Source organism: Triturus cristatus, chromosome 3_2 (assembly GCF_964204655.1).
Source record: "Triturus cristatus chromosome 3_2, aTriCri1.1, whole genome shotgun sequence".
Classification (NCBI taxonomy): Eukaryota; Metazoa; Chordata; class Amphibia; order Caudata; family Salamandridae; genus Triturus; species Triturus cristatus.
Genome location: NC_140584.1, coordinates 602,630,087 through 602,645,070, shown reverse-complemented (window position 1 = coordinate 602,645,070; position 14,984 = coordinate 602,630,087). Strand labels below are relative to the sequence as shown.

Sequence of the window (14,984 nt, the reverse complement as noted above, 5' to 3'; positions counted from 1 at the left end):
CATCCAAAAGGTAAAGGAAGGCAGACAAGGCTCATAGATATCCCTTGACAGCCCCCACATCACAGCAATGCTGTGCTAACAAAAGCACAACTTCAGTATGTCAGACATTTGATGTACTGAGAACAACATGAAACACTTGAAAGCCCAAACCTGATCCACCTTCCGGTGTACACTGTCTTGGTGGAATCACAGCAAACTGACAGCATAACAGCTACCACCTCTGCTGGCAACTGGAACAAACTGTCCCTGCTTAATCTCAAGGCATGAAGGTGGAGGCTCTGGAAGTTGGGGTGCAGAACCCCTCCCACTGATGTCAGAGATGGTCTGCTCCAAGAGTGGGAGGCACATGGAGAGGTGTAAGAGGTCTGCATTCCTAACCCTTCTCCGTCAAGCCAGGGCGATAAAGATTACTTGGTTCCAGTCTTGGTGAATCTACCTCAGATCCAAAGGTATCTATGGTATGGGGAGGGCTTGTAGTGAAGAGGAAAATTCAACTTCAACAATGCTCCATGCAACAGATATTAGTGGACACAAAACTGTGGGCAATGCCTGTTGCTGAGAGTGGCAAACAGATCTTTCTGATGGGTACCCCACAGGTCAAAGAGGTACTGTACCAACAATGGATGGAGATGCAACTCGTAGTCAGCAAGATGACGCTTACTTTGCCTGTCAACCCTGGTGTTCAGACAGCCTGCCAAACTATTTGCTATCAACCAAACACTGTAATTGTGCACCCAAGACCCCACTCTTCCCTGCTTGTTGACACTCTTGAGACCAGAGGCATCTGATCTACAGTTCTTCCAGAAAGAGGGTAGAGGCACCAGTTACCACCATGGCCACAGCTGTTGGGGGTTGGAAGGACATCACTGCCTCAGGGTACTCTCCCACGCCCACCAAGCCAGATCCGCTACAGTGTTCCAGGAAGTCACAATGGTGTCCAACAGAGCTCCATTGTGCTTGAGCCACAGACTTTAGAGGCACTTCTGGACAAACTATCATGTGACAGCATGCATGTGACACCAGGAGTATGGAAAAAGGCTGCAGACCTAGCAGGGGAAAAATATCAGAGCTGAAATTAGAGCCTCTTTCTGAAACATCAGAATCAGAACCTGTATGACCCATATCCTCTGAGTAGGGCATAAGGCTCAGAGCAATGATGTGCCCAGTACTTCCCCTATGAACAGGGGGCCCTATTAGGGCGCCAGGTGAGATTTAGGCACATTGATGAAAAGGGCCTAGTCGAACTGCAGGGATGCTGTAGAGTTCAAGCAGCGTGACATCAATTCCTGAGTTTTCAGCAGCCAGTAGCTCAAGCACAGAAATACAGGGTTCCCCGGCCTTCTAAGGTGAGTCGCTATCATTGCCATCACCTTCGTGAAGACTCGAGGTGATGATGTTATTGTAAGGGAGAGGATCTAAAACTGGAAGTGAGCTAACCCAATCTTGAATCACAGGTACCTCCTGTGCAACTTCAGCATTGGTATGTGGAAATACATGTCCTGCAAGTATATGGACACCACACAGTCTCCTGAGTCTAGCATCAAAAGAACCTGGGCAGAGACAGATTCTTGAATTTCTCCTTGATGGGGAAGAAGTTCAAGACACTGAAGTTGAGGATTAGATGAAGAATAATATCCTTCTTGAAAGCCAGAAGTACAGACAATAGAATCTCCCCACCCAATCTTCCAGCTTCAACTCCATTGCTTCTTTCTGAAGCAGGATGTGCTGCCTCTCACTGCAAAATATGAATATGCCTTCTGTCAGACAGGAACAGGGATATGGGGAGAGGCCTGCTGGAATGGAAGGGTATAACCTCTTTCTCCAACTTGAAGGGCTCACTGGTACAAAGGTATTATTTTCCAGGCCTGCAAAAAGGAGAACACCCGGCCTCCCTTTGGTCTCATACGCTCAGACAAAGTCAAACTAGAGCTGTTTCGGGGTGCCGGGAGTGTAAGGAGGAAAAGGAGGAGGAGGTAGTAGAGGATGCTTTTTAGACACTGCCTTTTCGACAGCCCTTCTACTGTCAAAGCTGAGGGATCTAAGATTGCTGCGGGCATTGTGGTAACTGGTGCAAGTTGAACTCCCATCCGAAGCTCTGAAACTTCCAAAACAGTCAGTAATCTTTGAAAAGGTGAAGTCCCATGGAGCGGACAATTGCTCACCTGTCTCAGAACACTCCAGAGCCAGACTGAAATACCTCAAAGGGTAGGCCCATTAAGGAGGTCTGGATAAACAAGGGAAAATATGAAGCCCTAAACCAGGTATGGCGCAGAAGGGGAACCTACAAGCCCATAGCACTCAACAAGGTTTCTTCTGTGTCCAGAGCCGAATGAAAAATCTGTTGGTAGGCTGCCTGGCCATTTCTAATTAGGGCCAAAATATATCTGTGCAGATGTTCGGGAGTAATAGGTTCGTCATATTCCACAGTACACACACATGGTGCCCCAGAAGGCATGTGGCATTAAGAAATTTTAAGGCCAAGCAGCCCACTGAAAAGACCTTTTTGCCTCCAGCTTTTTCAATTCCCTGGCTCCTTGGGCAGAAGGGAAAGCTCCAGTGGAGAGCTTTAAGAGCAGGAAGCATGGGCCACCCAACTTTCAGGTGAAGGGTGAACGGAAAGAAAACTTTGGTTACCAGGGTACAGGCCTATAATCCCTGGCTATTATCCTACTTTATGCCAGTAAATAAGATGATTTATCCCAAACAGCCATGACCGGATCTAACAAAACCTCATTAAAAGGCAAAAGTGATTCTGCTGCCTGACAGAAGGGGTGGAATACCTCTGTCCAAGTGCTTGCTTTTGCTTCTACAGAGGGTACCAGTACCTGCAAGATCTCCTTCCAGACCACTGCACGGTATGAGGCCACTAGGGAATGAGGAAGACCTGACAGGTGCAGAATTTCTAGTTGAAGGGATGTATTGACGCTACTATCATCACCCAATCCCTGGTAATGGTCTGGATTGAATGGAAAATACTGAGTCACCTTCACACTGTCATCTCTTGTGAGTTCACCCAAAGGATCTGAGCTGCTGCTGACCATGTCATGAATAGTGGTCCTGTAGCTAGAGTCAAGTGTCTGATTCTCCCTCCATAGATGCCACTCCAGCAAATGCTGAGCTTCCTTCCTGGATCAGGGGGGTGTGCCTTTGGCTCAGGGAGAAGTTGGTTTCAAAGAGATTCCAGAGCCTTTGGATTCAGTGCCAGTAATTGAGGCATAGATGCCGGAGAAGCAGGTGCCAGCAGCGACATCAGATATGTGCATAGAGATACTGCAGCCAAAGGCTGTGGCACAGGTGATAAGTGCCAAGTCAGAAATGGGGCAAATTGTGCTGAAGAAAACCCCGCCTGTGGTAATCCAAAGAGCACCCCAACCAGTTACATGGGTCCTACATGACCTATAAGAAAGGTCAAGGCAGACACAACTCTTTCAATGAAACAGGTGGACTTGAGACAGGTGTCCCTTCAAGTCTTGAGTGGTCAGTACAGAAGGTAAAAGGGGTGAGCTGAGGTGATGGAAGCACTTTTTTACACCTGTACTTCTTCCTACATTTCCTCTGTACAGGTGAGTTGCCAGCAGGTACTGGAATCTTGTAGTATTTTTCACTTTTGTCAGGAAGCAATTGGCACAAGCTTCAAGGCATGTGCCCTCTCAATACCCACTGCACAGGTAGCAGTGAGGCACAACGGCTGCAGAGAAGAAGGAGTCTGTAGCAGGATGGATCTTGTAAGGATGTGCGTGACATGAAGGACAGCCTCAAGAGCTTCAATCCCAGAGCTAAATGCTGGAGTCACTAGAGTGTGGTAAGGCTTTGTCCTCCAAAACATACTTATGGAGGGAGGAATGCTCAACATCGCAGTGTAATCTAGGAGTGTTACCTTGACCAGAAAGTGAGAATGGCTCGACACCACAGTGCGAGAACTCTTTAGAAACCTAGTGACCAGACTGGCAATAAGACCTAATGTGAAGGTTTAACAAAGTCTCAAGCCATAGTGAAGATTCGTTTCGTGGCTTGAACTCTAGGGCAGTGGAGGCCAATTACATGAATGTTGATACTTAAATCTAAACAAGTCATTGGGTATCAAGTTAAAGCTGGCTATTTAGTCCTGTGTGTTCACCCTCCCTTCAATTTAATTGCACACGTTGTTTAAGGCAGTCAGTTTCATGCAAGAGGAAACAGGACGATAATATAGCTCAGTTTCTCACAACTGAAGAGGAAGGCAGTAATACACCTAATTTCAGCCTCCCCATCTTTACCTATTGACTGTTTCTTAAAACTATAAAGTCTCCTGCTGTACAAGCTCTCCTGTGCTGTGCATTTACGCTAGCCAGGTTTTCCGAAACCATGCCCCGATATGAGCATACACAGCGCAGGCATGAAGTAGATGTTATCCCTTGGATCCGCAATTAAAAAATTGCAAGTCAGCTGTTACATATATTCTGCATGTAGCACTTTGCACATTTGCTGCACCAAATTGTTCAAGCTTAGAGGGCCCGAGATAAAGATGGGGGGTAAACAGTTGAAAAAAACAACTAAGAAATCCCAGAAAAATGTGGGGTAAAGGCCCCACTGTACATAATCCCTGAACATGTGTGCAGGAAGTTCTCCGTTACCCAGATCAACAGAAAAAAGGAAAGGTGAGGGTGCGGACCAGCGATGAGAAAGGTGGCATGGCAATTTATGCATATGCACACAGGCGCTGCACTGCCCACTCAAAGTTGAACATAAATTGCTTTGAGAAGCAGTTTCTGGTCTCAACACTAGGGCCCTCATTATGAGTTCAACGACACTGGTAGGGTACAAACACTGCAAAATTAATGTCACCGTGAGGCAACACCCAGCCACTACCATGCAATTACAAGTTAAATTCTGCTCCCCAAAATTGGGACTAACTGTTCGGGTGGAATTCTACATGGTTTTCCATGGTCTGGGGGATTAACGCTCACAAATATCACTGCTCTCAGCAGGTGGTAAATGTGAGCTTCGAGACAGGTGCTTGGCAGTGGTTGAAAGAGGGGGCCTGGGAAGTTAGGGGAGGGAAGGGCAAAAAGGTGCTCTCCTTTATTGCAAAAAAATGACCAGTCAGGTAAGGGGGGCTAGAATGAAGAAGCTTGCCTGATGTTGCTGCTGAAGCCTCACGCAAATTTATTATTGGAAATTACCGACCAGTAAAATCTGATCTGGGGTTCCATACACGTAAAAACCTAGGAAAACCCCAGACGAGTGGTTATCAAGCAGAGTGGCGTAAAATGGCAATACCGCTCAGGACGCTTACTGATCTAGGTGGAAAATTCAAAATTTAAAGTAAAAAAGCCACATCAAAACTTGAGCAACATAATTCAAAATGCTATGCGATTTTTAATTCAGTTTAAAGGTACAGGCTAGACTGTTTGCCATTTTTCAAGTAATACATTGTCTTTTTTGCAAAGGACTCACTCATGCAGTAAAGCCTGCTCATCCTACTTCCAGCCAAAATCCAGTGTTAACCACATGCTGTTAAATACCCTGACTCAAGCACCTTAAACCTTAATGCCATCACGTAAACTATGTCCATCTCTCAGCATAACCCCAACACTATGCCACCACATCACTTTAACCCTGGTCCAAGCTTTAACCCTGTGCATAACTCTTAGCCCTCTGTTTTTTAATGGGTCCTTTTCTGCAATTTCATATTTTCCCTGATTCCAGGGACACATCAACTGATACTTATCACCTGCTTTCACATGAGGTACATATTGCTGTGGCTGGTGCATGTCACGAAGGAGCTGGGCAGGGGTGCAGAGGGTGTTTAGGATTAGGGGAGGCTTTGGCCTCTGAGTGTTGGCTCCACTGCTCCACCACAGGGCAGATGGAGCGGACAGGAGTGTTGGGTCATGTCAATGCCCGAAGTCCCTGCCACTCTCTACCTACAGGTTTACTCGGGGGAGATACACTCCTGGTAAAACCAAGACTCGAATTCCTGCACCTGGTATTCCTGAGTGAGGGAACACCAGGCCACTGACAATTTGCCTGGATTGTAAACCCTGAGGTTTCACCTCTCCAGCCAAATCCTAATAAACGCCTTAGTTGAAATTTACTTTTAAGTACATTCAGAATTGCCAAATTCACAGAATATTTAGTGCGAGAAGGGGGTGGGGCTTTGTCCAGTGAACTGCCTAACAAGGACTCCGCCCCTTCCCCCCACCCACCAAAATAAATAAATAAATAAACCAAAAGCTGATATGCTGGGGTGGTTATCCACCCTGTGAAGAGAGCAGATATGTGACACATGGTGGCGCCAATTGAATTGGAAGGCCTGTATATTTACGGTTCTTCTACAAGCTTAGTTTATGCACTGTAGCTGTTTATTAATGCTCTGAATACAAGGAAAATATATTTTCAGCTAAGCAATTGCAAAGTAAACCATGTAGCGCCTGTAGTACTTGAACAGAGTGGGAAACTGGTAGACTGGATGGTGTATAGTACAAATACTGTCAGGGGACAGATGTGCAAAACATGCAAGTCATAGGGACAGTCCGCGTTACTGACTCTAACCCTCATCCCTATATGTTCTATCCATTGGGTACCACTGCACTGTGTAACAGCACCAAATGTTATTTCAGATGCTCTGAAACCACAACAATTTTAGATTTATATACCCTAACTTCAATCAAAATCTAAATTGTACATGTTGAGTGAATTAATTAATTGAATGACATTCCTCCCATTTTTTGTAGTTTAAACTTTGGAATTTAAGGCCCTGCTTGATCTCAAGAGTGCGCTAGGAGAGTAAGGAAGAAACCTATCCTGGAGGTAAGTTGGGCAAAATCTGTAGAAGGATATCTCGGAGCCAACGCCAGAGCCTTAAAATGCATGTTTTATGTATGCTATTGGCAACAAGTGCATCTGTCTGAGATGATGTGATATAGAGCAGCGCCTGGGTAGTCCAAGAACCAGACACGCTGCCACATTTTGAGTCACCTGTAATCGAGTTATCAGAACTTTACGGAGACCCATATACAAGCTTTTAGTGTAAACAAGTCTGGACGTAATTTAGGCATGTACCACTGATTTACGCACCTGAAAAGGAAGAACATACAGATTTTTTTTTAGAGCTTTCAAAATTAAAAAATACATGCCAGTAACTGCCAGCACTTGTCACCGAAAAGCCAGCTCCTTGTCAAGTTTAAAACGCAGATTTGGATCAGTAGATATTGGAGAGAGTAGGCAAGTTTTCAGGCCACCAATCAGAGATTTAAAAGTTGGAGGAAATCTCTCTTCGGCCAAAAAGCAGGATCTGTGTTTTATCAGAGTTGCATTTAGAAAAACTTTTATGCATCCATTCAATTACTTTTGTTAGACACATGTTGTTGAATTTGCAATCTTAATTCACCAGTGACTATGCTGTTTGGGTGTTTGTCTCTCCCACTCACCATTCCCTTCATATCTGGAATCATCAACCCATGTCTATTCACTATTCTGCTGTATTATCGTAGCTTGAATTCCTGCTGCGCCCCATGTTTTGTGCTAAATTTTATTGAAAATCCAGTGCGCCATGCAACTCCTCTTCAATGTCATTATGCCCCTTACCTCTGACATATCAACTAACTCCACAACGAATTTAGCATCCGTTAAAACAGAACCAGAGTCATTCCAGGCCCCTCGGACGGTATACGTTCCCACAAGACAACGTTTTTTCTGCCCTCTACAGAAACAAACTTTAAAGCCTGTGGCTTCATCTCAAAAACACTTGTTAATCAGTATAGTTATTGATCAGCAAAGCAGAAAAAAAAGAAATAAAAAATGTGCCTTACCGTACTTCAGGTCCTGAGAGTACAAGTCATTCGCATTTACAGAATGCATTTCTGTCACACAACAGTCGCTGCTGGTGGCCGGAATAATGACATTGGAGATGGTGGCATTGTGATGAGCAGGCCGCTCTGGGCAGGGGCAACCCGTCTGGCTGATACCACATCGATGGCTCCATTCCCCAGCATGCATGCACTCCTCGAACCATCGACACAGCACACTACAGGCAAATTGGCTTGAGTTATCGTTATTGACCAGCAAGACCTCCACAAACTGCGAGTCTAGGGTCACCTCGGTCAAATGCTGGATGGAAACAAATTCCGCTGACAAGCATAACCTCAAGAAGTTCTTATCAAAGTGCAAAAAGGTGAAGGTGGTGCTGCTTTGGCAGAGCTCCAGGCCGTCCTCCTCCCCCTCCTCGGGATGGCTGCAGGTGTGGTTCGGCAGGTAATGGTCCAGTGGCTGTACCATGGGGGAAAGGTGAGTGCACACGTGTTCGTCTTGGTTGAACTTGAGATACAGAGAGTACTTCGTCGGGTCGGGGTTTTCCAGAGTCCAGGAGCAACTTGAAGAGATGACGGGGAACAGGTCTTTAAGAGAGAAAGATCCGTAGAGAACCCCGGAGGCCAGTGCTGAACATGTACCCGGTGTGGGATCAAATCCCGATGTCGACAAGACAACAGACGATATCACAGACAGTAAGAGATGACAGGCAGTGTTCATCCTACGTCATGTGCCCTGCAATAAACAAAAGGACAGGAAAGGTGACGGGGAAGCATAAAATACAAGGCAGATCAAGATGATAGAAGAGAATGACAGAGAAAGACACAAATAGAAGGGGGAGCAAATGCTAGAAATTGGAGCGAAGGCCAGGGAAATAGTGAGAGAGAAGAGCAAGAGAAGGATTAAAATGAAATATAGTTAAATACATGAGCATGAGAAAAAATAGAGTGGAACATGGAAAAGAAAACAGAAGTGGAGACAAAGGTCGAATGTCAATATAGGGTACTATAAGTGCTACATAACATTGGTATCATCACTTTACTGAGCTCCCGTAGTGAACATTACATAAGGCATTCTACGTTTCCTGTTTACAGTAGGTAGCAGCAAATAAATGGGAACACACTCCTAATATTTTTTTGATATTTTTCTCAAAAAATCTGGAACACGTTAGCTGCTGTAGTTAGTTGTTATAGTTTACATATGCTGTTTTTTTCTGTAACGCAAAATCATTGTTACATTGTTTGTCTACTGAAATTTTGCTTTTGAACACAAAAGGTCATGCAGCCTTAGACATTTCATATTTCATGTAATACTCATCATGTTTTGGGTGTTGCACATTTACTCTGGGACTACTCGTTTTGTGCCCCATGTACATTTCCAAAGAAGACTGTGATGTGACTTTGTGTTCAATGGGAAAGAAAGGGCACAATCAATAATAATTTTATGTAAGAGAAAACTTTTCCGAGGACAATGTACCCCTCATTGACTCCTGTTTGCGGAATTCGTTTTTGTTGACTTTAGGACTCTGTGCATTTTATCACTGCTAACCAGTGCTTGTGTTTTCTCCTTCAAACATGGTGAAAATTAACATAGATCTGACTGTCACATTTAATTTACTGTAAGCTCCTAGTAAATGGTACTTACCTGCATCCAGGGCCTGTAAATTAAACGCTACTAGTGCGCCTGCAGCAGTCATTCTGCCACCCACGGAAGTAGAACTTTAAAAACACATCTAAAGTCTGCCACTGGAGTCTGTATTGCAATTTTGAAACTGCAATTTTGACCTGTCAAAATAAACCTTTTGACAGGCATTAACCTTCCCTTTTTTTTTTGATTTAAAAGAATTTCATTGGTTTTTTTCTACAAACAGAACAAAAGAGAAACAATAAGGCTAATACATGGTGGAATATAAATATCGATATCACTCGTGCAAATCAAATCCAATCTAAATCAGATCAAATCACATCAAGTTGTATCGTAATAAATGGAGGAGAAAATGAAATAACAATTAAACAAGCAGTGGGCTCATGAGAATTCCAGTAGTGGATGTGATAGACCTATAGTCTGTTACATATTGCCAATATAGCTCCTTTAAAATACATACTTTTAACATTCCAAACGAAAAGGCGACGTAATGGACGCCCAGCCACTTGGTTTGGAGCCTGTAAGGCGCATCACCACCTATTAATTTCCAATGAAAAACACGTCCTCTTCAGTCCGTGCAATGAGGCCCATCCAAATGTGCTTTCGGTCAAAACTTTTATTTATGGCAGGTCTCAAGGCAATACGTGTTTTGATTTAAAAAAGTCTTAGTCATATGCAGCTGAGAAAATGCGAGTGCGTCCGTTTGATCTTTTAAACATGATTTAGACAGCAATGAAGGAATACAATGTACCGGCATTACACATTGGGTTTTCCTTAAAGATGCAGTGGACACATCCTTAGAGTATTATTCAAAATGTCACCATGCAAATAGAACAGAATCGACTCTCTACATGTGGATGTTAACATGTCATTCATTTCAATACACTTTTTCTCTGATTCATTTTTGTGTTTCAAATCGATGTTTCAAAACCACAGCAACCATAATGCTTTGCAAGTGTCTCTCTTAGAGGTACGTATTCTTCAATGTTAAGTTATTTAGTTTATCTCTTTTAATGTAAGATAAACTAAAGAAATAAACTTTGAAGGATACGTACTTCTAGGAGAGACACACAAGTGATGAAAAGTGGTAGAAAACAGTAGCAATTCATCCGAATACTGTGCCTCCTAGATGCCTGCAGTGTTCCGATACATGAAACTACCACACCTATCCCTCCATTACAGACTCCACATATAAACAATTAATTAATCTTTTAAGGACTGCTCATTGCAGCTACCTTTAAGCTCCACCGAGCTTCCACGCTCTTCCTGAATTCGCCCGTTCAACTGCTCCAAAGTAGTGTATAATTCAGGCTTGTATTGTACCCGTCCTGATGATGATCCTAGTATTGTTTTAAAAGGATCGAAACGTCGTCGACTTGTTTAAACAGTATGCACATCAATCCAATGTGTTTAAACAAGTGCACTAAATGTTTTTCCAAAAGCTTGGCCTAATTATTTATATTGGCTACAAGCTTCTCTTGTCTTGCCTGACATGTTTTTGTCTAAATGTTATTGTTTTGTGTTTGTGTAGGACACAGGACTGTGTCCCACTTTATTACTGTGCTCTTATACGCCTTGCATTTTTTTGATTCATTAAATAGATTGTCCGGCTGGACACCTTTAATATAGTGCTGATTCTAGTCTATATTTATTGTTTCGTTATTGTGTTTTTTAAGGACCTTTATTTCTGTAAACAAACTGAAACCCAAGGTCCTTATCTACCTTGTGGGTTCCCTTGTTTGATTTAAAATAACTAAAGGCTTATAATGCAGGGTGCATTGTATTTAAAAAGTATGACATATGTACTTAGACTTTAGATGTGCTAGCAGTGAATAACTGCTACATTCTTTTTATACGGTTGTAAGGCCTATCTCTCCCATTGACTAACACCGGGTTAAGTACTACATCTATTTTTTCCTATTTTTAGATTGAGAGTAAATAGAGTTGTTCTGTTGACACTCAAATAAATTGTAATTTAAAATCATCTTTGATTGTAAAGTCGGATTTTAAGTAAGAATTCTGAAAATGCCACTTTTAGAAAGTTATAAACAATCAAAGGAGTGGTTAAATGAATTACTTACTTTTTTTTTTTACTAAATGGCAAGATAGTTAATGAATTTGACCAGAGTTTACATTACACACTTCTTCAGTTATAATGTTTACATAATACTCGGACAAGAACAAGGATAACCACTCTTCTTTTACATAAATGAAAATCATTTCCAAAGCTAGACCATATAACAATAATGCAACATTAGAAAAGTTTACAAAAAGAAAACAAAAATGACCAACATGACAATACATTTTTAGAAAGTTGCCATTTTCTTGTCCCAGCGATTTGTGCCTTCTGCCATTGCCCTGGGTCACATGACAAGGGGTGTGGAGTTCCTGTAGCCCAACTCACAGGATATATTGTTTGGAGTCAAGGACATCAAGTTTTCGTGTTTATATTGTCCTTGAGACAAGTAGGCCCAACCCCCGCATCACAAACCCTTTGGCTGCCAGTTTACAGTACTATGTTATGGATCAGGGAAGAGCACTGTCTGCATGCAAAGCTAACATTTGTGTCCATATGTTAATGCTGTTTGAACTTGTACTTATGGTTCGTTAATGCAAAGCCATTGTTATTAGGGAGAGAGCTCTCAGGAAATGTTGTAAGTTTGGGTTGCACTGCTGACAGTGGTGCCAGTACAAAAATATGTACACTTGTTTTAAAGTTTACCAATATAAGGCTACGCATAATGATCCCAGAATGTTCTGATTCTATGCAAATATTTGCAGTAGCTTGAAAGCAAGATTGATGAGTTTTTGCTTTCAACATAAAATATTCAAAAAACTGCAACTAGGAAATAAAACCTTTTGCTAAACTACTGTGAAATTATAGGTGCCATTTCTTTGAAACATCATCTAGTAAAATATGTTGATGCATGCTAGTATTCCCCAAAAATATTCAGAATGGAAAATCAGTACAACCAGTTTCAAGATTATGATAACCATGAAAGAAACAATCATTGGCAAAGCCAATAGGTCTGACATTGGTGGTCAGTCTTTTGGTTTGTGAACACATGTCTTGTTTTGATTTTTTTTGTAAAACGGTATTATTGTGGGAGCTGCCAGGTCTTCACCATTATAAAAAACACTGTCAAAAAGCAATAATAAATATTGGTCTCAAAAAGCACACATTGCCACAGTAGTCCCTGGCACTGAACAAAACTATTTTGAGTGCCGATATGTGTGCCGATATGTTCCTTACGAAAGAACAGAATGCTGTCACTCACAGTGAAGTCAGCCTACAGATAGAAAGAGAGAGAGAGAGAGACAGAATTTTAGTAAAAACAAAGGGTCTGGTTTAACTCGACCTAATTAGGTGCCCAGTTCTTAAATTAATTCACAAAAGTGCACCCATAGTATATGTCCAAACAATAGTGCAGATTTACGACTTTCATGAATTTACAATAATTTACAGAAGTAGGCAAGGAAATCTTACTCCTAGAAAATGATTGCGAACTGCATTTTAGCATAAACTAATACGCATGTGTAGATTTGCTCATGAGAAAATCTCTTGAGCATTTACAAGTTCACTTTCCTCCACCCACTTTTTTCCCAACCGTGGAAGAAGTTATATTTATGTACTTATAGGTTCCGTTCAGTCGTATGCCGGAGTTTTCTACCCCCCACTCTGTCCCTCCCCCCCCCCACTGCCACACAGCACTCCCTCCAGGAGCCGCTACTGCCTCCAGCATGTAGATCTATGGAAAGGTGGCAAAATAAGGGAACTGCTAGAATTCAAACCTTACTATGGTATTAGGCCCAGCATAATCATAGAGCCTATAATCAGAGCCCTTATACAATGAGACTGCTGCCACAATTTGTCGCCACGCTGAGTGGCACCAAAGAGGCACGTGGATTTTTTCACATGACAAGTAGATTTATGAAGCAACTTGTCCCATGGACAGGTAAGTATTTTAATAAATTCCACACCCCTGCATGACTGTGAATGGCTCTGCTGTTGAGGTTTGTGTATTGCTTCCAGGGAGCAACACAAAGGGGGCTGAGGTGTGGACAGTATGGGCTTTACTGGCAGGATGACTGGGGAGGTTACACTTCAATGGACTTTCCCTCCTACACACACATAGAAATCTGGGACTAGATAGGTCCTGCCTTCTGTCACCACCAGACAGTTTGGATCCTTTACAGAGGAAGGAGAAGAACTTTCCAAAACTAGATGTCAGGGTAGGACAAAGATTCCCTCAACACAAAGACTGGCATTAGGTATAGATATTGGACCTCCAGAGCCACTCATCATAATACTCCTTGACCTGCCGGAGTTACAGAAGAAAGACTACCCTGCTTCCAGACGACTGCCTTGCTGATTGGGAAGGAGGATTGGACCTGCTTGCCTCCATTCCAGGCTACCCAGAGTGACTCCAAAAGTCAGTTGGCTGACCTCATGAGGGAGCGAGAGGTTCTCAACAAGCTTAAGAGGCCTCCCTGTAACAGCATAAAATGACCGGCAGCAACTGGACCTTCCTGAGCTCTGTTGCCACCCCCTACTAGAGTGAGTTCCTGATTCCCATGGTTGTCCCTCAAGTCCTGGACCCTTGGCTGGCATAGGAGTGTACTACTCCTAAAGAAAATGTGAAAACCATCTAGTTTAGGCCAACACTTTGCTGCTTGCCACAACCGCCAAAATGAAGTTCTGGTTAGATCTTCTTTTCTCCTGACAGCAATGACTGGCAACAAAAGAACCACACTTTGCGCTACAGCAATGAAAGACCAAGACAACCGCCAATACAAAGCTATGGCAAAGACCATCCACGATACCAGACCTGAACTTCAAACTACAGTGACGACTAACATGACGCTCAGCCTCCTTTCAACGCTAAAATAACTCCTTGGGCTAGACTATTCAGAGGGACTAACCTTATCCCTGTCCCTGACCCACGATCCATCACAGTCGGCCTCAACTTGTGAATTTCCCTTGGTCCAGCATGACCAAATGTTCAAGAGTGGCGCTTTTTGCTTTTAGAAGCTATTTTCACTTAATTTTAAAATAAATTGAATATCTCTGATTCTACTGATTGGATTTTTGTTATTCTGGTATCATTTTATTTATTAAGATGTACTCTATTTTGCTAAGTAGCAATTTTTCTTGTGTTGTGTTTTCACTTTAATATTGTTTGTGTGCTGCATAAATACTTTACACATTCCCTCCAAGTTAAGCCTGACTTTTGTGTGCCAAGCTACAAGAGGGTTAAGCGCAGGTTAATTTAGTGACTTTGGGGTTCACCCTGAAAAGGGTTGTGGCTGGTGCCTGTGTGGGGATTCCACCCCCCAATAATCCAATTTCTTACACTCATTGATAGAGGTACGCCTTTCATATCAGAGTTATGTAGGGTAGGAGTAGTACTACACTGCTTAAGAACATACGAGGGATGTGAGATTTCTGGATGTCAAAAACATCTGCAAGTTGGAGGACAAGCAACCAAAGAACAAGCTTCAATCAACTCGGATTTGTAGAGCGCGACTCATCACCTGTGAGGCTATCC

At 42.8% G+C, this 14,984-nt stretch overlaps 1 protein-coding gene across 8 annotated transcripts in view; it reads right to left on the bottom strand.

The window, feature by feature from the left end:
- The window catches only part of ADGRB2 (adhesion G protein-coupled receptor B2), a 1,096,893-nt gene that overhangs the window by 894,775 nt on the left and 187,134 nt on the right, over nucleotides 1-14,984 (bottom strand). For all 8 annotated transcript variants that reach the window (XM_085648478.1, XM_085648471.1, XM_085648472.1 and 5 more), the window contains exon 2: nucleotides 7,794-8,526. In XM_085648478.1, coding sequence (XP_085504604.1) covers nucleotides 7,794-8,511 — 718 coding nt within the window. In that variant the 5' untranslated portion in view covers nucleotides 8,512-8,526. The remainder of the gene's footprint in view (nucleotides 1-7,793; nucleotides 8,527-14,984) is intronic.